This window comes from Tachypleus tridentatus, chromosome 10 (assembly GCF_004210375.1).
Source record: "Tachypleus tridentatus isolate NWPU-2018 chromosome 10, ASM421037v1, whole genome shotgun sequence".
Taxonomy (NCBI): Eukaryota; Metazoa; Arthropoda; class Merostomata; order Xiphosura; family Limulidae; genus Tachypleus; species Tachypleus tridentatus.
In genome coordinates this window covers 57,728,164-57,751,803 of record NC_134834.1, presented here as the reverse complement: position 1 = coordinate 57,751,803, position 23,640 = coordinate 57,728,164, and the positions used below count along the sequence as shown (strand labels likewise).

At 33.0% G+C, this 23,640-nt stretch overlaps 1 protein-coding gene and 1 non-coding gene across 2 annotated transcripts; one reads left to right on the top strand and one right to left on the bottom strand.

Moving 5' to 3' along the window:
* Nucleotides 1-1,660: 1,660 nt before the first annotated feature.
* On the top strand, nucleotides 1,661-1,732 carry TRNAS-AGA (transfer RNA serine (anticodon AGA)). The gene has a single exon. It is a non-coding gene; the product is annotated as a tRNA-Ser (tRNA).
* Nucleotides 1,733-12,207: 10,475 nt separating this feature from the next.
* On the bottom strand, nucleotides 12,208-23,114 carry LOC143228078 (class E basic helix-loop-helix protein 23-like). Its single transcript, XM_076459411.1, has 3 exons — nucleotides 22,687-23,114; nucleotides 21,349-21,564; nucleotides 12,208-12,794 (listed from the first exon to the last, which is right to left on the bottom strand). The coding sequence occupies exon 3, from the start codon at nucleotides 12,751-12,753 to the stop codon at nucleotides 12,373-12,375; it is 381 nt and encodes a 126-aa protein (XP_076315526.1). The 5' UTR covers nucleotides 12,754-12,794; nucleotides 21,349-21,564; nucleotides 22,687-23,114; the 3' UTR covers nucleotides 12,208-12,372.
* Between the last annotated feature and the right edge of the window lie 526 nt (nucleotides 23,115-23,640).

Here is a 23,640-nt window from a genome sequence, read left to right as displayed (position 1 = left end):
TTTCTCAAATGATGAAACAAACTAACGCTAAAGTAATTACTTAACACGTGAAATTATATTTAACAACTACACCATAATCATAGGCTTGATCTATAATTTTTGTGTTTTCATACCACCAAGTATAAAGCAACCTGTTAAAAGAGAAAGTTTGGCTAGACACACGTTAATATTTTAAATAATTGTTTGCTTCCAGATATTCCACACAGACAAAAAAAAAATACTGTATTATTCCTATAGTACCTTGTTCAGAACACGAAGAAACAAGAGGGAACCCTCAATAGCCGCGGCATTTATAATTCACTTCGGCTGGATCAGAATAATTTAATGTGAATTTTTTTTTAAAATTTTGATGAAATATATTTTAAACGCCAAAAAGACCCATCGTGAAACACTCATATATCCGATCTGATTTCAGCACTTATCAAGGTCTTTACCAGTATACCCTTAGATTAACATTCTTGTAGAAGGGATAGGATTAAATTAATCTATGTGACCTTGGGCATTTAAAAATGTATCAATCGAAAAGGTTTGACTTCTTCAGTCCAAACCGTTGATCATATAATTTCATTTAATTATGCACAGGTCACATTTGTCTTTGGTAGGTTTAGCGCAGATAACTTTCATGTAGCTTTGCCCGAAATTCAAAAACAATACAAACAAACTTTCGTAGGTTTACAGCCTGAGCATGTTCGACTGGCTATAGCGTTTCAGTTGAAACTTTGTAGAATGGACGGCAACCACCTCTACACTTGTGTCTCCTCAACAGGCAGTTGCCGCCCATTCTACAAAGTTTCATTATGAATACTCTGCCTAAACAATCAATCAAAGAATAGTATTTCAGTTGTTTTCACCTAGTATTGGAGCTCGCATTGGATTAAAAGTTTCATATTATAACTTGCAATATCACCTCTCATCAAACCAGCTAAGTAAACGATAAAGAATGTCGCCAACAGTAATTTCTGTATGGTAAAGATATAAGTTGAATTAACAGTTTACATGTTCACAAAGCTATTACCTTTAAAACACACAACAAAGAGCTAATGTTAGCAACAAAACAAGTTAGTTCACGTTAGCGTCACAATAATCTGAGCTTATTAAACTATTTACAGTCGAGCGTAACATGGTATTTAGCGTGTTATGCTACATATTGAAAGGTCCAAGGTTCGTTAGACGACACTGCAAAATATTTAAGTTGTGTGTGCATTTTAAAAGTAACAATCAATCATTTTAAAATAGCCGCGTACTAAGCTTCAGATGCTCCTGACTGGTTGACCTTCTTTTTAAAAACTTCAGCCACAAACTGGATGAAGAACAAGAACATTCATAATGTTAAAACTATTTAAGCGTAATTATAGGTTATTTTGTGGAAATGTATAAGTTTTCAGGATATGGAACAGTTAAAGACAAATTCTTTTCATGCAAATATGTTTTGTCGTTGTATGAATAGATGCTATAGTCAAAAGCCTGCGTGTTTCAATGCTCAGAAAAAACTGCCAAGATCTGGCCAACTTAATAAGACCTAATTTGTTCATTCCTTTCAGTTATTGACCTTGTTCTAATTTATTTCATTGTGAATTATTTGCCCCGCTTTCGTTCAAAATATTTGAAATCTTGAAAGGAATCCTCTACATTAATTTTACATTTTAATCACTGTTGTAGCGGCTCGTTGGTCTAGGGGTATGATTCTCGCTTAGAGTGCGAGAGGTCCCGGGTTCAATTCCCGGACGAACCCCCCTATCATCTTGAGGTTACTTTTGTCCATTTAGGTAAGTAAACTGTTTTCGTCTTAAATAAAGATTGTTTTATATGTACACAAAATTCATAAATCAAACCGACAGCATATCGTTTTAAAATATCAAAAATTACCTATGATATAGATATTCGGGGGAGGTTATTTAGGAGGTAACCAAAACGTGTATCAAAATTATAAGACATTCGCTTGTCCAAAAATTACGCAAGTTGTGTTTTAGTTTTGTAAAATGTGGAATACACATAAATTGACTGAAAAACACCTAACCAGAAAATTCCTAATGTTCCTTTGAAACCTATTTCCTCGTTCGAAGAACCCCTCAGTCGTGTGTGTGTGTGTGACTTTTACTGTTAAATGCGTATTGCAAAATTCCCGCATCTTTACTAAATTTGTAGAAATTCTGGAAAGTAAGAATCAATAATGTATATACGTAAGCAAATACCAGTATTGTTACCTTAACTGAAATTTCTAGAAAATCTCTTTTCAATCTTATAACAGTCAACCAACGCAGCGCGAAGAGTCAGTATATATTGTTGGTTTGATACAGTTGAAAACTATAAACCTCGGAAGCTATAACTGTGTGTGTGTTTTCTTATAGCAAAGCCACAGCAAGCTATCTATTGAGTTCACCTAGATGAATCGAACCACTGATTTTAGCGTTGTAAATCCGTATACTTACCACTGTACCAGCAGGGTACAGCTATAACTGCGATTAACATTTATTAATAGGGAAACTCCAGATATCTTACCAGAAACATTTATACATTTCAAATATTAGAGACTTTAACTTCAGAGGATTAACTTCGGACGTTAGTGTTTCTAGAAAAAACATTGTACAATTTCAACTATGAAAAACTCACGTGTGAAGAGCTAGCTGGCTACCCATTATATAAACTGCACCGATATCAACTCGATATTAATTCGCTCCTCGTGAACCGTCGATAAAATTTTCAGTACAAGACCAGACAAGAAAGAACATTGTGATTATCAATTGTGTTGGCAAACATCATAAATTTGATATATCTCTATCTGTAATTAACTTTTCAATTTAAAGTACAATTTATCTTTGGATAAGTTATACTGCAATTTTAGGTAATTCGGACGCTAGTATCTGTCAATTATTACGGTTTTCAATTAAAATTTTTTTAATGTTTAAAAGCTGATTCTTTAAAACAAACTTCTTTCATATGGAAAAGTAAATAATATTTGAATCTGCAGTATTTGAGAGGATCCAAACAAAGGTCTGTCTGATTTGATCATTGCATTTACCAATTCATTTTTTAGGTGACAGAAATATACCAGTGAATGACGTCACATCATTAATTCATTTTTCATCTAGTACAATTATTTTTCATATGCCAATACACATAACTTATAATGTAATTATCCATTGTCTCCTAGTTTCGTCATTATACATGAAACAATAAAAACATCAAAAGAAACAAAGTTAGTAGTTGTATCATTAATATTTACTTTGATTTCATCAAACCTTATAAGGTGTTTCTGCACAACAGAACAATGACGTTTTCAATGCAGTAGAATTATTACTCAAGATGTGGAAATAAACATTGTAGATGTCTACTAACAGCTTTGGAATCATATAAGCTTGTGTTAAGTATCTATTATTTATTTGGGTTCTAAAAGTATTTACAGTTCTTTTCGTTATTATAACATTTCATAATTTTGACAAAAAAAAACGATGAATAGAAGTTATTTAGTGTTTTATTTTATTAGGTTTACTAACAATTATTTTATATAAAGAATTTACCTAGGGAATATATCTCTGTCATTATCACGAAGTTTCATTTTTGCTAAAGACGAGAGGAGACTTATGAAAAATTTGAGAAACTTGTACATCAGCGAATTTTCGTCATAATTTGATGCAACAGCATAAATATATCTCCTTTACAAACTGATCCAGCCAGTCGTATTCATAGAAGTGGATAATTTGATAAGAAGATTGCTTCATAAATATATGGATGAAAACGTCAAGTCTACTTTTGTTGGGAGGGAATTGAACTGAGAGATAGCTGGAGAGACAGCGAATTTAAATCATCGTCATAGCTAATCTAAAAAAACTTTCAGGGTCTGTGGCGAGAGGCAAATATTGAACAACGAAAGTTCAGTGAAGTGAACCAAGCCTTTATTTCCGGAAGCGCTTTCTTCCCGTTTCGGTTTCATATGCAGTAACACTAAGATAAGAAAGTAAATAGAGTTTTGCGAGAGGGAATTAATTTGTTTCGGGTATGGTTTATAGATTACCGAAACAAGAGCAGAAAGGAAACAAGGTATTTCCTTTATCACTCAAAGATTTTATAATGTGGCTAATATAGACAAAAGACTTAAGACTTAAGGCTCATAAATATATAAACAAATACAGTCTACTTAATTTTGTTTATTGGTTTCAAATTCAGTGTAAATAGTTTGTGGGAATTGTATTTACGATTTATTTTAATTAAATTTAGATTACAAAATAACGTATTAAGGGATAAAGTGTGTGTTTATATATTATATTGCAAACTACACACTGTATAGGGCTCTTTGAAAGTTTCAGTTTTTTTCTCGTAATGATTTCCTTCTTATTTTTGTTCTGATAACAATTCAGTACGTTTTTTTTTTCATGACATACACACGAGTATCTCTTTTTATAAGCTGCAGCATCACTTTCTATTGTTACGTATTATAATTTATTTCAAATGATTTTCCGATTTATTATGTTACGCACGTTTACGAATTACTATTTCAAACAACCGAAAATTTGAATTTGAAATTAGAAGTTAATTAAGTGTGAATATATACAAAAATGTATGTTATTGGCCAAAACAACTTCCCTTTTTTAACACAAATTTATTTTAATATACAAACATAAAAACAATACAATTTAGAATAACGGTTATTACTAATAGTTATTACAAATAATGATTTAAATACAACGGTTTTACAAACTTACAGATAATACTGATTATTATTTCCGGTCTAGAACTGAATATTTTATCGACGATTCAGATCTACGACAAGAAAATTAATTCTGAGATGATATTGCCACACCTCGCTTAAGCTAACGCCGTACTTTCCTTGACTGGTTTCGTACCATCACAAGCTAACTTCTTTCCGAAGAAGATATTTAATGTCCTCGTAGAAATAATAACATCAGAGAATGGTCTTTATTCTGCACTTTCTTCTGCTCCTTTAGACCTAGATTCGAGATGTCACGCTTTGATTCTCACAAGGACTTGTTGTGTTGCTTTATATTCTTCTCTTGAGCTCTCGTAGTGACTTGAGATGCTTCATCCATCCTCTTTCTTTCCATTTTCTCTAAATTTCTACTACTTGGTATGTTTCAATCACCAACTCGTATATTGATTCCTTGATACACATGACTTCAAGGCTTTCTGCATAATATGCAGTATCCATCTTTATTTTATTTATGGAAAATCTTCTGTCTGTACCTTCAACTAATACACACGGGTATACCTTGCATGTCATATGACCATCAGATACTAGATTGGTTTTCACTGCTGCACTATTGCACCCAGTATCTTGTAGAACCTTCACTTTCTTGTCCCCGACATAGACTTCACATATTGGTATACTGTCATTTGCTGGAAATAATTCATATTTGCTCCGATAACTATGACACTATTGATCCATTTACTAACTTTGAACCGACCATCAGATAAATCACGAAAATGATACTTTCTTCTTGTGGTGTATCTGACAAGTGGTTTTATTTCTGTTTCTTCTGGCAGCGACAACTATGGTGACAGCCTCTTTCTTTTTTCTTTTTGTTCCTTACCAGCATTCTATTTATAAGTGGCTCCAGCTACTTTATTCAGAGATTTATGTTGTTACTTGTTGATAATGAACTTGCACTCTTTTGCAGTGTGTCATATTTTATAAAAAACATATCATTTCTTTTCTTTTATCTTTTATCCTATCCCACTTTTGTTGCCACTCGTCTCTCTCTAGTTCTTCTCTTTATTGTTTAACAAACTCTTGTAGTTAACCGTTTTTAAGTCAAGACTCTCACCTCTTTCTATCCATTTATCAAAATCTGTTAACATGATCATATAGCGTGATTGTAGCTTTCAAACTGTTTTATCCATCATCATAGTTGTGTGTGTATATAGGCCTACTTATTTTGTTCACATCTTTTTTTATCGTAGTTTACCACTGTATAATCGTAGCTGACTCGTGGAATGTCAGGATTTTATGTATATGTGTGGCCGAAGGGTTCTTTTGCAGTAGCTTCTCTACCTTATTGGCAATAAATTCGACAATAAACGAACAATATATTCCACTTGTTTTAAAGTATTACACTCAAAACAAGCTAAACTATAGTACTGTGCAAAAGTGTTAGGATAAAAGAACATTTTGCCATTATATCCACTTTATGGGGTTAAGTCTTCATGCTGTTACAAAATGTAAATATCAACACTATGGTAATGTTTTACTGAACTCTATTGACAATTGAATGAACAAGGGTGAGAATACTTATCATTTTTTTAGAATTTCCATATACTGGTACTAACAGCATGTCATAAAGGTTCTGTTTCAATGAACATACTGATAATATTTAGGGTCTGAAATAACTGTCCTGGTACCCAATGCAGTGACTTAACTATATAGAAAAAAGCTAGCAAGGAGCTAGCATACCATACCAGAATTTGCAGTAATAAAAACCTTGATAAAAAACAGTGTTTGTTACTACATATTAAGTTTTATTGTCTTGTCATAGCCCATAAAATGGACTCTCCAACAAATTATTGCATGCTTGAAATTCTCCCCAAACACTTTCAAGTACACCCTAGATCGTGTGAGAATAAGACAGATAAATTTGAAAATAAGAAAGAAAAATGCAGAGCTCGTAAACACAATGATGCTGATGTAAATTATCTTCGTTTATGCATCCTCCGGGTCAGAAGAAAGAGTGCCATTCATCCCAAGCATGACAAACGACCATGTACCAAATGAAAGAAAAGTTTCTAGATCAACAGTATCAAAAAGACTCAACCATAATGGAATATTTGGTCGTGTATCAGTTAAAAATCATTACTTTGAACTTCAAATACTGCCAAGAGACTACAATTTGCCAAAAATTACAAAGCTGGACTGTTGATGATTGAAAAAAGGTGTGATGGACAGATTAATCCAAGTTTGAGATATTTAGTTCAAAGCGTAGGATGTACTTTCAGTGGAAGAAAGGTGAGAAATAGCACCCACCATGACGCATAAGGAGGGCAGTATAATGGTATGGGGCTTTTTTCTGCTAAGGAGACAGTAGATATATGCAAAATAGATGAAATAATGGACCAGTACAAGTACCATCAGATACTTATCCGTCATGGTATACCCAGTACTTTGTGTATTTTTGATAAAGGATTCCCCTATCAAAACATAATGGCCTCAAACACTCACTCTTCTATATAGCTGCTAAAGACCATTGCATCATTTGAATGGTATTTATATTTAATCAAAGTATTCTTTAGGATTTTACTCTAAATGTCTTTAATACATTTCCATAACATTTCTTTGGAAGTAACATTTAATTTATCAAATTTTTGATCTATCAGATCTCAGATCTGTTCAACTGGAATGAGATTAAGGATTTGGTAGATCAAAAACGTGACAAATTAAACGCTACTTCCAAAGAAATGTTATGAAAATGTATTAAAGACATTTGGAGTAAAATCTCAAAGGATACTTTGATTAAATATCTTATAACAATGCCTGACAGATTGTTTAAAATTATTAAAGCAAAATGGGACATGCAAAATATTAGCTGTTTGATGAACACAAGCAATTACACTGAATTTCTGTTGTACTAAATATGAAGATTAACAAAATTTTGATCTTTCAACTATGACTTACCTTCTATTGTCTTTTTTTAAAGTAGCCTGAAATCTAATATTTGACATTATGTTAACGTTTTTGCAGAGTACTGTACTTATATGTGAAGATGTCGGGATATTCTGATTCACTGCTTTTACTTAGAATCATTGGGTAGGAATCTTAAAATAACAGGAGTTTCTCCAGAAAATATTTTGTGGAGCAAAGATCTCAATTTCCCGAGTTTGATAAAAAGAAAGAGACTAGACACAAGTTAAACACAGAAAAAAAAAAGTTTTTCAGACAATCAACAGTTGTATCGTAAGGTGCCTTTAATAAATAAAATGATCACATATTCTTTTAAGTCATCATTATCGTGTCTAAAACTCAGAAAATATGGCATTATACAATTATAACTACAATTCTATTATTGTCATAGCACAGAAGCTACCCTCGTGGCTGACGATGATTTTCACTTCAGAATACGGGATGTTATATCTCCTGGCCATCATTTTGCTAATGAACAATATCACTATCTTTTCTATATTGTATAGTCTTTGTTACAGCATCTGTCTCAAGAGAAAGCGCGTGTGACACCATAAATGAAGGATCTAGTTCCATAAGTAACTGTGTAGTAGAAATTAAGTGATTCCTTTGACCAACATTCTACATTAAGAGTACGTGTAGAAATTATGATAAAACGATACCTAAGACAGTAAGAAATACATAGTACGTTTGCATACCATGATATCGTATATTGCAAAAACATGTTAAACAAAGTTTTCAACACTTCTTCTCTTAGAAAAATCAAATAATTTACATAATGACAAGCAGGTCCGTTGTAATATTTTCCTAAAATGAAAATATATAGTTTTCGGAACATTTATTTTAAATAATTTAAGACACTGAAATAGATACAATAATATTTATGGATATTAAACAAAGACTTTTTAAATGTCTGGGCTTTTTCATTTATTGTACAAGATCAATTACTGGTCACTTGAAAACGTAAATTCAATTTTCCAACAACAAATGTCACATTTGTTGTAAATAGAGCAAATATCACGATGCTGTACAGATAATACAGTGTATTAGTTATTTGAAATCTAACGCTCGTGAGTTATAAAGGCGTACCTAAATAAATTACAATTAACTGATGTTTTTTAAAATGCTGTAAACCATGGTAATTTTGTTAATTTGATGTGTTTAATACAATGTAGATTCTGTAATAGTGTTTAAGAAACTTTGGATTTTAAACTTAAGTACTAGCAAGCGATTAAAACTTTCAGATTAGGTAATGCATTTTACTACTAATTGGAACGGAGAACAATCACATCCGTTTTTCAGTGCACATATTTAAACATAGTGAAAAATCTTGTCTAACTTACCATCCCTTTTCAAACTGTGTCGAAAGGTTGACTAGCTTTTTGCTGGTGGTGATAACGGAAACACTTTAACTGTAATGAATTAGATGTGGATTCTACAGTCTCTCATTGACAGACGAACTAAATCACCGATAGACAGAAACAGAGCAATAAAAGATTTCCCGAGTCTTCAAATCAGACTAGTGCACAAATACAACCACATAACCACAATGTCTTCAGACAATTTTAATTTACTCGTCGGTATTCCGTGCGGTTTGAAGTAAAACTCGACATAATCACTCACCATCAATATCTGCAATCCATTGGCGCGTGCTTAAGAGTGATAAGAAGCCCCGAAGACATACAGAATGTTTCTATAGCTGATTACATTGTAAGTAATTTTTATAATGTAAGAAAACTATTTTAAGGTATCGTTACATTTTTCTTTATAAAACGTTTTAAACAATATAACACAAGAATTACCTTAAATTCTTAAATAATATTGGATGGTCTTTATATATATTTGGCTTCATTCTTGATGAAAAAAGTCCTCTTTCCGAAAGTTGCACGGGTGCTTGGATTTCTGTTACGATACTAACATTTTCCTCTGTTCTTGGGTGCTTTGGAATATTGCGAGGACACCAAGTGGTGTATAAATTGATCAAGCTTTAAGCTGAAGTATTTGCATAAATAATGAACTGTACTATTAAAGTTCTCTGGCTAAATGAAATCAGATATCACTCGATTACTTCTTCTTGTTATTAGCAGTATACTTGTTTTTATTTGTAAATATACTTCTTGGTTGTAAAAAAATGAAATATGTTTACCTTTCTCTTATCCTAATTTTTGTCGTAGGTTTATTAGCGTACTTGCAGTTGTATAACATGAAGACATTGCTGAAGAGTTATGCTTGTATTGTAATGCAAATGTTTCGTAGATTTGATGGATGTTACAAGTTAATACAAACATTACTAAATGATATAATTTACAAAATGACAAACTTTTCTGCTGAAAAATTTCACCCAAACGAAAAGCGTATTTGTAACATTGATTTTAAAGAACTTAAGATCGTGAAACAGATACAATAAAATTTATGGACATCAAACGAAGACTCCTTAGATGTCTGGTCTTCTTTCATTTATTGTACAAGATCAATTACTGGACACTTAACAACCAAACGTGACTTCTATCTTCAAACAACTTTACACTATAAAATGTTATATGTGTTGTAAACCGAATAATTATCAGGAATATTTATGGAATTACGTGGTTATAGCCGTGCGTTAATCTGACTGAAGTTCTAAGAACTCAGAAAGTCTTTGATTGCTCTGTTTCTACCTGCCGCTGACATGTTCTGCTTATCAATTAGACTATAAGTAGTTGTGTTTTAGTCAGATACCATAAAGGACTGTTTGTTTATGATTGTTAATCACTGATGCATTTTTCAAAGGATTCGTTTTATTGAATCAGCTTGTCTTACATCATAGTTTTGGAAAGTGTGAAATGTACAGTTGATTACTGTATTATTATATGGCGTAAATCCAATAAGATTACGAAAACAGACGTAAGGTAAACGTAAAAAGTTTACCACGTTCCGTTTACCATATGAATCTGTTTTATTACGATAATTTATTATTTTAATGTGAAATAATCAATGTACAAGGTAAAAAAAAAATTAGCGCTGAACAGTGAAACCTGGGAAATTGGTTCTTTGAAGAATAAGTTATTTTGTTTGTTTGTTTTTGGAATTTTGCGCAAAACTACACGATGGTTATCTGCGCTAGCCGTCACTAACTTAGCAGTGTAAGACTAAAGGGAAGGCAGCTAGTCATCACCACCCACCGCCAACTCTTGGGCTAGTCGTTTAACAACTAATAATGGAATTGACCGTCACGTTATAATGCTCCCACGACTGAAAGGGCGAGCATGTTTGGTGTGACGGAGATTCTAACCCGCGACACTCAGATTATGAGTCGAGTGTCTTACCCACCTGGTCATGCTGGACCTAAGTTATTGTAAGTATTTGTAAAAGTTGAGACGAGGAATAAGACATACCGTTGTACAAAATATTACATCATCAGGAAGAGAAATTTGAACTGTGAAATTATTATTAGTAATAATACACACATCTATATATATATGCATTATTAGTAATAATTTGACAATATACATATGTATAACAAGTGTTAAATTACAGAGAAACTAAACTATCGACTATTTAGGGAAAAACAGTTATTTATGCCTTTTTTCTCTAATACGTTTCCAATGAACGTGGTCCTTAGTGCTTAGCAGGCTAGTACAGCGGTATGTCTTCGGATTTACAACGCAAAATCAGGGGTTTGATTCCCCTCGGTGGGCTCAGTAGATAGCCCGACGTGGCTTTACTATGAGAAAACACACACGCTTAGCAGGCTTTATTTAGAATAAGAATATTTACTCTTACGATTTTAACTCATCCAAAGTTCTGTGTTTATGCAGAATTGATAAAATATCTCTACGCTAATATAACACGCACTTCCTCCCTTCCAGCAGCTCAGCAGTAAGTTTGAGGCTTCCTACGCTGAAAGTAGGACTCGATACCCGTAGTGGTGATCGTACAAAGTTCTGTAAAAATCGAACAAAAAAAAAGAAAAAACACCTTCAATTCTTTCCTTAACGCTTTAAAATTAAAACTCAGTAGGAACTTTTCTGAAACATCATCTATGTAACTAATTTCCTGTCTTTCTTTGTGTAACAACACGGTTTCATCAATCACACAAATATATAAGAAGCGTAACAGCAAATGAAAAACACAAGATGAGTAGCTCGTAGAAACTAATGAAAAAATAATTTAATTCAATGTAGTCATAAGAAATATTCTTCATTGAAGAAAAAAATGTTGGATTAGCTTATTTTTAACATACTAGAAACGTGATTTGAATATTTAAAATTAAACTTTCACGTCCAATTATATGTAATTACTGTTCCACTCATTAACTTTAGCATAAAAGAAGTTTTAGCTGTTTACCATGAGGACAAACACTGTGTTTCTTCTAACAATACTGCATCCTATTTACTTCACCATTATAACATAAATTCATGAAGCTCGTATTTTTCTAACCATTACTGGATAATGTGTTCATACATATTTCATATGAAATTCGATATATATAAGTATATTAATAGTGTTTACTTTAAACTGAGTAACTTTTATTTTTCTGGAAATTCTGTATCTAAATTTTATGAAGAACAGGATTAGTTGTTAAAACAACATTATACCTCTAAGTGTACAGGCAGTAAGCACTTATGGTTTAACTACTCAAAACACCGAATACCTGAAATACGCATAAGACTGTGTATTTTATAATTTTTCTTAGAGCCAGTAATCACTCCTTTTTTTCATACTTCGTTCTTTCGTAGTATAGGAACATCCTGGTATTTTATTTAAATCTAATAGTTGCAATAGTTTACGACTGATACGGATGTTCCAGACACAGGGACTGTTGATGGCATTTTCCCTGCAACTGGAGCAGTTACCGCCAAAGTAAGAGGTAAGGGAATACCAGACTGATTCATATACGCTACAATCTTACGCATTTCTTCTAGAGCATTAGCTTGCATGAGTATGTAATTTTTTGCAAGGAGAAGCGTAGAGATTTTGGACAGTTTCCGCACTGTCGGAGAATGGGCATATGGGATGATCAAACGGAGCTCGTCCAATGCGTTGTTCAAAACGTGCATTCGGCGACGTTCTCTGGCATTAATGCTCAGTCTCACCGACTTAGTGTAACGGTGTTTCTTCCCTGTAGATCCTTCTTTTGCTTCGTACATGTTCTTTGGGCCTCTCCTGTCCACTTTGGAGCTTGGAGTACCTTTAGAACACACAGAAAAGAAACAACACTCGATATAAAATAACATAATAACCAAGAGAATCAAGCTTAACATATTTAATCACACAACAGACCAAAAGGGTATTTTATCAATTGGTTTAAGCTGTGAAAACATGAATGCAGATAGTTGCTTTGAGAGTCATAATAAACAAGAGAAAAATAACATTCGCTCGCTTACAAAATAACATTTAAAATTTTGGTAAAAAATATTAATAATTACTAAAGTATTCGATCCCGGCTTCGTCAGGTGGTTAGTGCGCTCATACTGGAAACCTTAAGTTTGCGGGTTTGAATCCTCGTGACACCAAAACCGGCTCGCCCTATTGAGCCATGGGGAACTGTAATGTGATGGTGAATTCCACTATTTGTTAGTAAAAGAGTAGCCTAAGATTCGGCGGTGGTTGGTGATGACTAGATGCCTTCCCTCTAATTTTGAACAGCTAAATCAGGGACGGGTACCGCAGATAGCCCTCGTGTAGTTTTGCGCGAAATTCAAAAATAAACAAGCCCAAGGGCACATTTCTTGGTTAGCACAGCACTGCATAGACGTATTAAATATTCCGCTATATCAATTTTAATACATCAAAAATGTAAATACAAATATTTTTATAACAACAATTCACAGTACTAAATAATAAATAATGCATAATATTATAATTACTCCGAAAATAAAAATATTTTGAATTAGTAATGAGCCACGATCGTGAAAACTCTGTATTTTCTTACATTCACGACGAGAAACATTTCAAATGAGCATATGGAGTTTTGTTGTCATTCGTCATTCTAATATTAAATAATATTAGCAACATTTGATATAACGAGATGCTATGTGAGGTAACTTCATTCTATTAAAGACCAGTCCTAATTTTTAATTTCAACTTGTTATTAACTTCCTTAGCCTAACCAAAAGTGGCAACTCTTTCTCTTAAAGTTATCATGATAATGGTTTTCATTTTCCAATGTTACTCAGATATAAACAGTTTATACTTAAAATGTACTTCAGATTTTTAGTATCCCTAATACAGTCGTTGAAGTCTCTGAGAGGATCTTGAAACTGTATGGGATGGATCACTTTTCTCCGTGATAATAACCTTAACTTGTCGTGACAAGATATTAAATTGTGCCTCGTTCATTTAGTAATGCATTTGTCTCGGAGAAGTTTCCCGCTGGGACAGCGGTAAGTCTTCAGATTTACAACCCTAAAATCAGGGGTTCGAGTCTCCTCGGTGGACACAGCAGCGAGCCCGTTGTGGCTTTGGTATAAGAAAAACACATAGTCTCGGTGTACTGTTCATATATTGGAGTAGTGAATGCAATGTTTAAGAATAGCCTATTTTTCTCAGAGCATAGATTGAGGGAGTGAATTCAACGTTCAACCTCATCCAGATGCTTTTCAATCAGAATGTGATACACTGATTTGTTCTTCAGGAAGTGTTAACTTTATTATATCAAAATATCAAACATTGTGAATTTAAACCTTCTTTTATTCGTACAAACTTCATTGATATGTCGAACAAAGTGTCTATTCCCAAAGTTTTAATTTTAATATGTATAAGATATTAATAGTATTAATATTACAATATGTGGATCAACAATAGAATATTTTATAAATACGTCACTATTAATTCTGGACAAAGACTAACTACATATTTAAATTAGATGTTTATTGAAATATATTGTACACATAAGAAATTCGTTTTATTTCCAGGATGTAGCAAGTCTAAATATAAACTATTGTTTGCTATCTATAGATTTATACGTCTATGTTCCGTGAAGGAACATGGACATGTAGGTTCGTTCCTTCAATACATAGGTGTATATTTCTATAAAAGAACATACTCCTAGTAAACGTGATAAGTTATATATAAAGTATAGCAGGACATGTTTTAGCAAAATGTAACGTCATCTATAACGACTAATAAGTATTGATAATTAATGCATCTGAGAATGAGCAACAGTTGATGATACGAGATGAATCTCGGAAGTAGTAAACTGTTACCGAATTTAACTTAGCAGAACTTGGGTTATCATTCCTCCTCAAACTGTAAATCTGTTTCAATTTAACCAGATTTAATAATTGTTGATCTAGATAACAGTGAAACATTCTAGTGACATATCGTTATTTTGTATAATAATTTTAGTTCAAATTGGTGATTATTCTTAATTTACAAAACTTAATAGTTGAATAAATCATCGACCTAACATGATGGTGTATTTTACCTCAAATTGTATTGAAATTTAGCAGACAGGTTGTGAACCTTCCAGACTTTATAAATCAACATGCCGGAGTAAATCCTCTAATATAACGTTTATCTTGTACCTTTTTTGCCTGATGGAGAATTGTTTACCAATCTGAAAGTTAAGGACTATTTAATCAATTTTGTTTTTATTGACAAAATTAACAGTGCTGTATAAAAATGTATACATATTTTCTAGAAGAAAGTATTAAAACCAATATGATAGTGAACGTTCTCAAATTCTTCATGTTATACAGGTATAGTATCTCTTGAAATACAGTAAAAAATATCTCAATGTGAGAAAGAAATGTCACCAAGTTTCACTTTTTTACATGAAATCCTTGAGAAATTTAATTAAACATTATTACAAGAACTGTTTATGTCCTATATTTCAAATAAAAAACATTACGTGTCCAAGATCATACACCTTGCGATGGTGATTCACATTATTTAGCGTCAGTCTTCAACTTTCATATAGATTAATTGTCTTTGACGCTAGGACGTTTTATTCTAAATATTAAGTACAGCAGTAAATTAATTTATCATGGTAATATTGTAAAGTGCTCTTTTTATTTATCATGTAAAATTTTGCTTAAAACTGTTTGTACGATATGGTCTATCGCCTGCAGAAGGATGGCTCTGTCTGACATTGGTTATGAGTATCATATACGAGATTTGACAAATGAGCTGTAAGTTAGTTTATTACAGTTCATAAGTTGTAACAGAATGTGCTTTTTAAACAGTCACATCAAACATTACTGTCTGAAACTACCTCATGTAATTATATATTTCATTGAAGTTATATTTTAACGCAGAACAGAACGGTACGTAGATACTACGTAAAGTTTGGTTTTGTTTGTTTTGAATTTCGCTCAAAGCTACACGAGGGCTATCTGCGCTAGCCTTCCCTAATTTAGTAGTGTATTATTACCAAATTATGATTAATTTTTAGAAAACATGTTCATAAAACATTTATTTAGAAAAAAATAATCATTATTCTCGTGATATGACGGGCATTCAGCTTGTTTATTATATCTTAATAAATAATTTACATACTCTGGACTCTAGACGAATACAAAAAACAACATATATTCTCTTACACTTCTCTTCAAACAAAGTATAGAAATATGCTCTTCCTGTTCCTGTGCCCAAGTATTTTTGGATCACACATTATAAATGACCTATCATACTTTTGGTTCTTTACAAATTTCAAAAGCGGGATGCGTTTTAAGTTGCTAACACGTACAAAGAATTTTCACATAATTTTAAACAAATTTTTTGTTCTGTACTGCAAATACTTCGAAAGCATGTGTTGTAAAAATATCTTGATGGTACTATATCTATTCAATTCAAGCTTAACATGTCTGTCCAATCAGAATGAAGCATCATCTCACTCTACTGCGGTTTATTAAAGAGTTTATTAATCTTTTGTTTTTGTTTTTTTTTTAATTTCGCACAAAGCTACTCGAGGGCTATCTGTGCTAGCCGTCCCTAATTTATTAGTGTAAGACTAGAGGGAAGGCAGCTAGTCGTCACCAACTCTTGGACCACTCTTTTTACCAGCGAATAGTGGGATTGATCGTTACATTATAACGCCCCCACGGCTGAAAGGACAAGCATATTTGGCGCGACGGGGATGCAAACCCGCGACACTCAGATTACGAGTCGCACGCCTTAACACGCTTGGCCATGCCAGGCCTTAATATTTTGTTTAAATGAAACTGGAATAATAAAAGAAATGAATATGTAACAATGTATTATACAGACTATTTCTTTTACGTTATGATAGTTTTAATCATTCTTATACGTATTGGGAATTCAAGCTCAGGTGATGAATGTGGCAAGCCAAGTGAGTGCTGCATAATAATGCTACTCACAGCAGTTAATAAGTATTGAAACTCAATTCTTACTCCTAGAATACCATTCCAATCTCTTTGAGCACTAACGTGCATATCTTATGTATTTATTTACACTTTGACTTGATGCACAAAAGAAAGATAAGATATCCATCATATATATATAGAAGATCTAAAATACCAAAGTGTTCAGCTATACCATTCTTTGTATACACCAATGCTGTAAATTCCCAACCCAACAGCTTTTCAGATATTTACAATATAATTACTCTGTAGTCAAAATAAAGCAAGAACAATTGAAAACGCAATTAGTTCGGAAACTTATTTTAAATCATGGAAAATGAATGTTATTCAAATTGCTTTAGGAAAGATAAAATTTGGGCTTTGGAAGATAAATTTTATGGATTGCAAATTGAAATAATACTTCTATTCTTAAAAATAAGCTATCATTTGTTTCACTAATAGTTGATATTTTTACTTCGGGTTCAAATGTATTATTATAAACACAAGAACCATTTACAAGTATAGTAACAAAACTATGAAACTGTCGAATCAAAACAGAATGAACAAAAACTTTTTCGCCCTTCGTGTCATTTTCTAAACTAGGTAATAACGAAAACTATCTGAACAAAATAATATTCTCAGAATAACGTTGTAAGTTAGATCAACAACAACAATGATTTATTTCACAACAACACATGTGATGATTGTAGCATTAAAAACACACTCTTTATGTTTTCTTGCAAAATTAATGACGTCAAATTTTAAGTTTAAAATCTAGTTATTTAAATGTATTTTTGTTCTAAATCCACAAGCTCCATTGTCACCCACTCAATGGGAATAGTTCGTGACACTATGTAACACAAATTTTGTTCCTGGATAGCATGTGTTATTTCTTAATTGCTTATGTTGTAAAAGTACAGAAAATGGCTATTATTCCCTTCAAACTTTGCTTTTGTAACCTGGATAATGAAATTTAGAAGTTTTCTATGTAAAAACAGGCAAATTTGCGCATTTTTATTTACATAAGGTGTGAATAAAAGAACATGTGAATCAAGATTTACTAAAGTTATACAAAAATGTTTAGAAGTGAGTAGTTTTTTTTAGATGTGCGATGTAATGTAAATCACTTTCACATATCCACCCCCAAATATAGTCTCCCATCATGATTTCGTTATACACTCCCAGATCACAAAAGCAATGTTTGAAGAGAAAAATAGGTCTTTTCCACTTACTTTAGGCATAAGCAATTGGGAAATAACACTTTCTACCCAGGAACAAGAAAAAGTAAAAGTTTTGTTACATAGTGTAATCACAAACTCCGTTTGAGTCACTCCAGTGAGTAGTAGGTAGTCACAAGTTTCTGTTTGAGCACTTGGTGAGAGTATTGCACAGCCACAATTTTTGGATTGACAAATTTGAGTCTGTAATGCGTAATTACAAGTTCTAGTTCGAAACATACATGGGAGGAGTGACTGGTTGAAAGGAATCGTTCTCAATCTGAGACAACCACTTATATATTGTTTACATGTAATGATTGATAACTAATCAGTTAAAAGTCCTAATATACTGATATTATTATGTGTATGTAGATTCTAGGATGTAAACTGTACATTTTTTGCAACAGCCTACACATTTGGATTCTGTTTATTTGGTGAACAAAAATTGTGTTTTTTGTAACTTTAACTTGTGCTGTAGTCATCAAACACCAGATATTTGTTCCACAAATTATGTTATTTTTAACAAACGTTTATTTGGAAAGTGTAAGTTATCTATTTACCCGCCTGTTCATCCATTCATCTAATACCTGTCTCTCATGTGGCCTGATTGTATCGGACTGGGTATTCATAGGTTTCGCTCTCAAGACGTGTGCTACCAAAAACATTTCTTACTATGAGTTGTAACTGCGTTGTCAGTCAAGCCGGTTATTCATTTAAAAGTGACCGCTGCAGACTGTGGATGTTTCAAACCGTTTGCTTCCATTCTCACCTGGATATCAAAATTAGTTACGGCTAAGTATCTTACGTAGCTGTTTACCCCATTGTATGCATAGGATGTCGTTCAGGCGTCCGTGTATTTATTCTTTGGTTAATACAGTTCCGTTTGTGAAGCTGGGACCTTTTCATAAATGCAGCTGTTTCTGTCGTGTTATACTAGTTATTATATATATATATAATGATTAGAAGCGATTAAATCATGAAAAAAAAATTCGTAATCTCTGTTGTGTGTAAAGTGAATCATACTGCATGTATTAATTACTTTTATGATTGCATGACCAAATGGTTAAGACACTTGAATCTTAATCTGAGGGTCGTGGGTTCGCATCCCCGTCACAACAAATATGCTCGCCCTTTCAGCCGTGGTGACGTTATAAAGTGACAGTCATTCCCGCTATTCATTGATAAAAAGTAGCCCAACAGTTGGCGGTGGTTGGTGATGGCTAGCTGCCTTTCCTCTAGTTTTACACTGCTAAATTAGAAACGGCTAGCGCAGATGACCCTCGTGTAGCTTTCTGCGAAATTCAAAAACAAACACATTTTTATAATTCTAAAACCAAAGCAGCGCCAATTACGGTATCATAGTTTTTATAGTTATTTTATGTGTGGAAGACAATACAATAAATTCCAACATCAGACAGAGTTTATGAATAAATAAGCAGATAATAAAAGCCGTCCTTGTGTATTATTTTTTACAATTACGGACAAAACAAAACTCACATACAATAATTTATCCTTTAAAAATGATTTTCTCCATCAATCTAGAGGTATTGAGAATGTGAAGAAATATAAGTGACCTTTCAAAGATTTTCTTTTTAGCCGTGGCGGCAAAGCGCTCATAGAATAGCTCTGAGTTTTTTGTTTTTCAAGTACAAACGTTTAGCTCATAGTTCTGTCATCTCATGACTGATTTGAGATTTAATTACAGTTTCGGAATCGGGAAGTTAAATCTTTTCTGTTGATATATTTAATCATGCTAATGGTCTCGTTAATTAATGTACTATAATTCTACCTAAGATAATTTGAATTTGACGGTATGCTGAAGAGTAATAAAAATGAATCGAGTATACATGCGCCCCACGCTGATATACAATAATATATAATATTTAAAACTAAATTTGTGTCTATTTGTTCGTACCTTTCAGCCTATAAAAATACTAAGGTTTAATGTCTATGATGTCACAGGGCCCGGCATAGCCGAGCGCGTAAGGCGTGCGACTCGTAATTCGAGGGTCGCGGGTTCGCGCCCGCGTCGCGCTAAACATGCTCGCCCTCCCAGCCGTGGGGGTGTATAATGTTACGGTCAATCCCACTATTCGTTGGTAAAAGAGTAGCCCAAGAGTTGGCGGTGGGTGGTGATGACTAGCTGTCTTACACTGCTAAATTAGGGACGGCTAGCACAGATAGCCCTCGAGTAGCTTTGTGCGAAATTCAAAAACAAACAAACTATGATGTTACTTCCTTAGTGTCGATCAAAACTTTGTACTGTAATTTTTCTTCCACAGAAAGTGAAGGTTGGAACCATGGGAATGTAACACCTATATAATTTCGGAAAACTACCAAATTAACAAAACTTTACGCAGTGACACAGGATGACTTGAGGGAGGTTAGGTCCCCATCCAATCAATATAAATAAACGTCAATATGTGTTTATGTGTGTATCTGCTCTTTAATTGTTTCCATATTTTATGATCCATCAAAAACAAACTTAACACAATGATACAGAATGGAATGAGGAAGAAGGGGAGGATAGAAAAGGTACAATAGATTTATTTATCCTAATCCTGCTTAAAACAATTTCAAGTATCGCAGCTTTTGAGGATACCATCTTGTTGTCCGTTTTTACAATGAGACCTTAAAACGCGAAATATATTTTTTTAAACTTCTGAATACTATAGAAGTAGGTTTCAGATATGTTTCTCGTGGCATCTCTCTTAATGCATGAAGAATGTTAAACCACAGGAGGGGTGTCACAAAATGGCCTCCCTATATGATAAACATTACAAATCTCAAATAACACTTTTACTCTCCTCAACTCTATAATGACCTGAACAAAACAATTAAGTGAAAAAATCCACCTACATTCTAACATTGTGTTCGCCACATTTGGGAGGGCTTAATAAGCTTTTTCTCTGGTTTAGGCCTGTAATGCAACAGTGTTAAAATATATGAGTAAGTGGTATTACAAAGTTGTAACTACTGTAAGTTCAGCATAAATTATGATTCCTGTGTTGAACGAAAGTCATCGTAGAAAGTAATTTATGACAGATTAAAGACCAATCTGAAAAGTAGAATTTGCACATTTTTGGCTACAATGTGTAAATGTCCAAATAACAAACATCAAACAAAACAAAGAAAAAATTGGTTCTAATGTAACATTTTACTTCACTTATTGGCTCTAATATACATATATATATTTATACATACTTTATTACTACTACCATACCTTAATCCTCTATCAACACACCACCAATTTGGCCCTTTCTTGACGTATGTGTCCAGGCCGAGAATTCAAAGATTCAAACTTCATGTTTACTTTGATGCAAAATGCGTGTCACACTATGGGGCCATGAATGGGCCATAAAGTGACGGTCTAATCCTTCTAGTCTATCAGTTCAAAATTAGGAACAGCTATGCACAGGTTTAGCTTCCCACGAAAACTCTAAAATAGAAAATGGCCCACCAGTAAAAGTTAATTAATACGTGCATTTTGTAATAAAATATATTGCATACATGCCAAGTTATACTGTTCACACTTTTCAAAAGTCAAGGTATCTGAAAGTCTTGTCGAAGGATAATAATGTGGTATCATTATTTACTATAACCACTGAACAACTTCCTTGGTAGGACAGTATCGTTGGGAGGTAAAGCAATTTATACCAGTTAAAGATTCACGAAGCTGGTGTTATTTTATTAGCTCTGTTCCATTGCAGGGTAAAACTGGTACGTTGCTATGATTAAGCTTTCAAAAATACAAACTTGTGGATGTTGAAACCAGAATAATGTTATCCTAAGTATTCTTTCAATATTTGTAATGCTTTTTTTAATTGTAAAAAAAATAAACATAAGTGTAAGCCTTTGTCATGTAAATCACACTTTAAGTGAAACGGTTCGCTCAAGTAAAATGTTAGTAGATCAGATGGACTGACGCTTATATTCTGTTTTCCATGAGTTTATTTAATTTTGATCTAGAAGTTAAATGTAGGAGATGGTGTTTAATAGTTTTAATTGTGATAGGTAAATATGGGTGCACTTGGAACTTTAAGTAGATAAGATATCAGGTTAAGTGGCGGGTTTTCCAATAAGAGAACAGACTAAATCACGTGCTATTCAATAAATAAGATGCAGGAAGTGAAGTGCAAGTATCGATACAAAATAAAATGTGTCCCAGATAATTCTTTGCAGTTTTCTATTTGACGATTGCCATATAAGTTTTTTTTAAATAAAATATTTATTCAGTTGTGATAAACAATTATGTTTTTGTTAAAACCTTCATACTGTAGAAAGGCTGTAATTTTTTTTATAATAATCACTGTGAGCAAATAATTGTATAAAACGACAGCACTGCCAATATGTGTTTTGGAGAAGAAAATAAAGATTCATGTGTAGCCTTAGTGACAAGTATAAGAACGAGTTGATAGGCAACAAAAAAAAAGAGAGTTTTAAGGACACGTAATTTATTGTAGAAAACCGTTTAGGTTGTGTAAAGTCTGTAAATAGAAAAGGGTGGGCGAAGTTTACCTGTACGTTTAACAGATTAATTTATTAGAACAATTCCACATACCTGTTAATGATCGCCTGTTTCGTGAGATGTCGTCATATGAGCTACCTTGGAACAAATCGTCACTAGTATCTTCGTCACTGTTCCTTATTTCACTAGGAGAAACCGAGGAAACAGTACTCAATAAGTTGGTTCGTGTATTAGATGAGGGCATGGTTAAAATCAATGAACGAGACCCCGAGTTAGTGATTAGGTTCGGAGTGTACTCGGTAACTGCCGGAAGTTCTTGGGAAAAGGAGACGGAAGAAGTTACCTGGGTTAATGCTCCAGTTGTTAAAGATTCTAATGGTACACGTGGGGGAAGAAACACGGTTACAGTAATATGTATTTGAACGCAGCTGAAGAGATCGTGTTTGAATACGTTAGTTGAAGGACGAGCTGATTCTGTGTTTTTCAGGGATGTATGAACTTATTGTGCATTACTTGTACGAAACGAAAAATACCAATTTAATTTGTATTTTTTTTCTTCAGAATATAAAATAACATAAATTTCTTATGAGCCAGACTTTAACAATATCTGTTTTAATAAAAAATGACACGAAGGCTAAACATTGAAACTGTTTTTGTGTTTCTTATCTCCACAAGCGGTGATACATTCAGATCTATATATCTTCTGTTCGTTTCTCCTCCTCTTCCATGACGTATCATTGTTTCTCCGCCTATTTACGTGCTTTGCTACCAAGCCCTTTGACCAATCACTTTGTGTTTGCTGGCGACTATATGTTCAAATTTAGACAGCATATTCTACATAATATGTGATAATAGATTTTAATATTGTCCACAAAATTGTATGTTTCAAACGTCTTAAAAGATGTTCGGTTTCCTAAACTACAGTTCTTTGAGGAAATCTTGAAACATTTATTCAAGCAATATAGTGCATATACACAAATGTGAAAATAAAAAGTTATTTCACAGTTTATTTTAAAAGTTTATTCAGTCGTAAAATACACATTTTTT

Excerpts from the sequence above, each read along its gene's own strand:
- LOC143228078 (XM_076459411.1), bottom strand. The coding sequence starts at position 12,753 with ATGTACGAAGCAAAAGAAGGATCTACAGGGAAGAAACACCGTTACACT.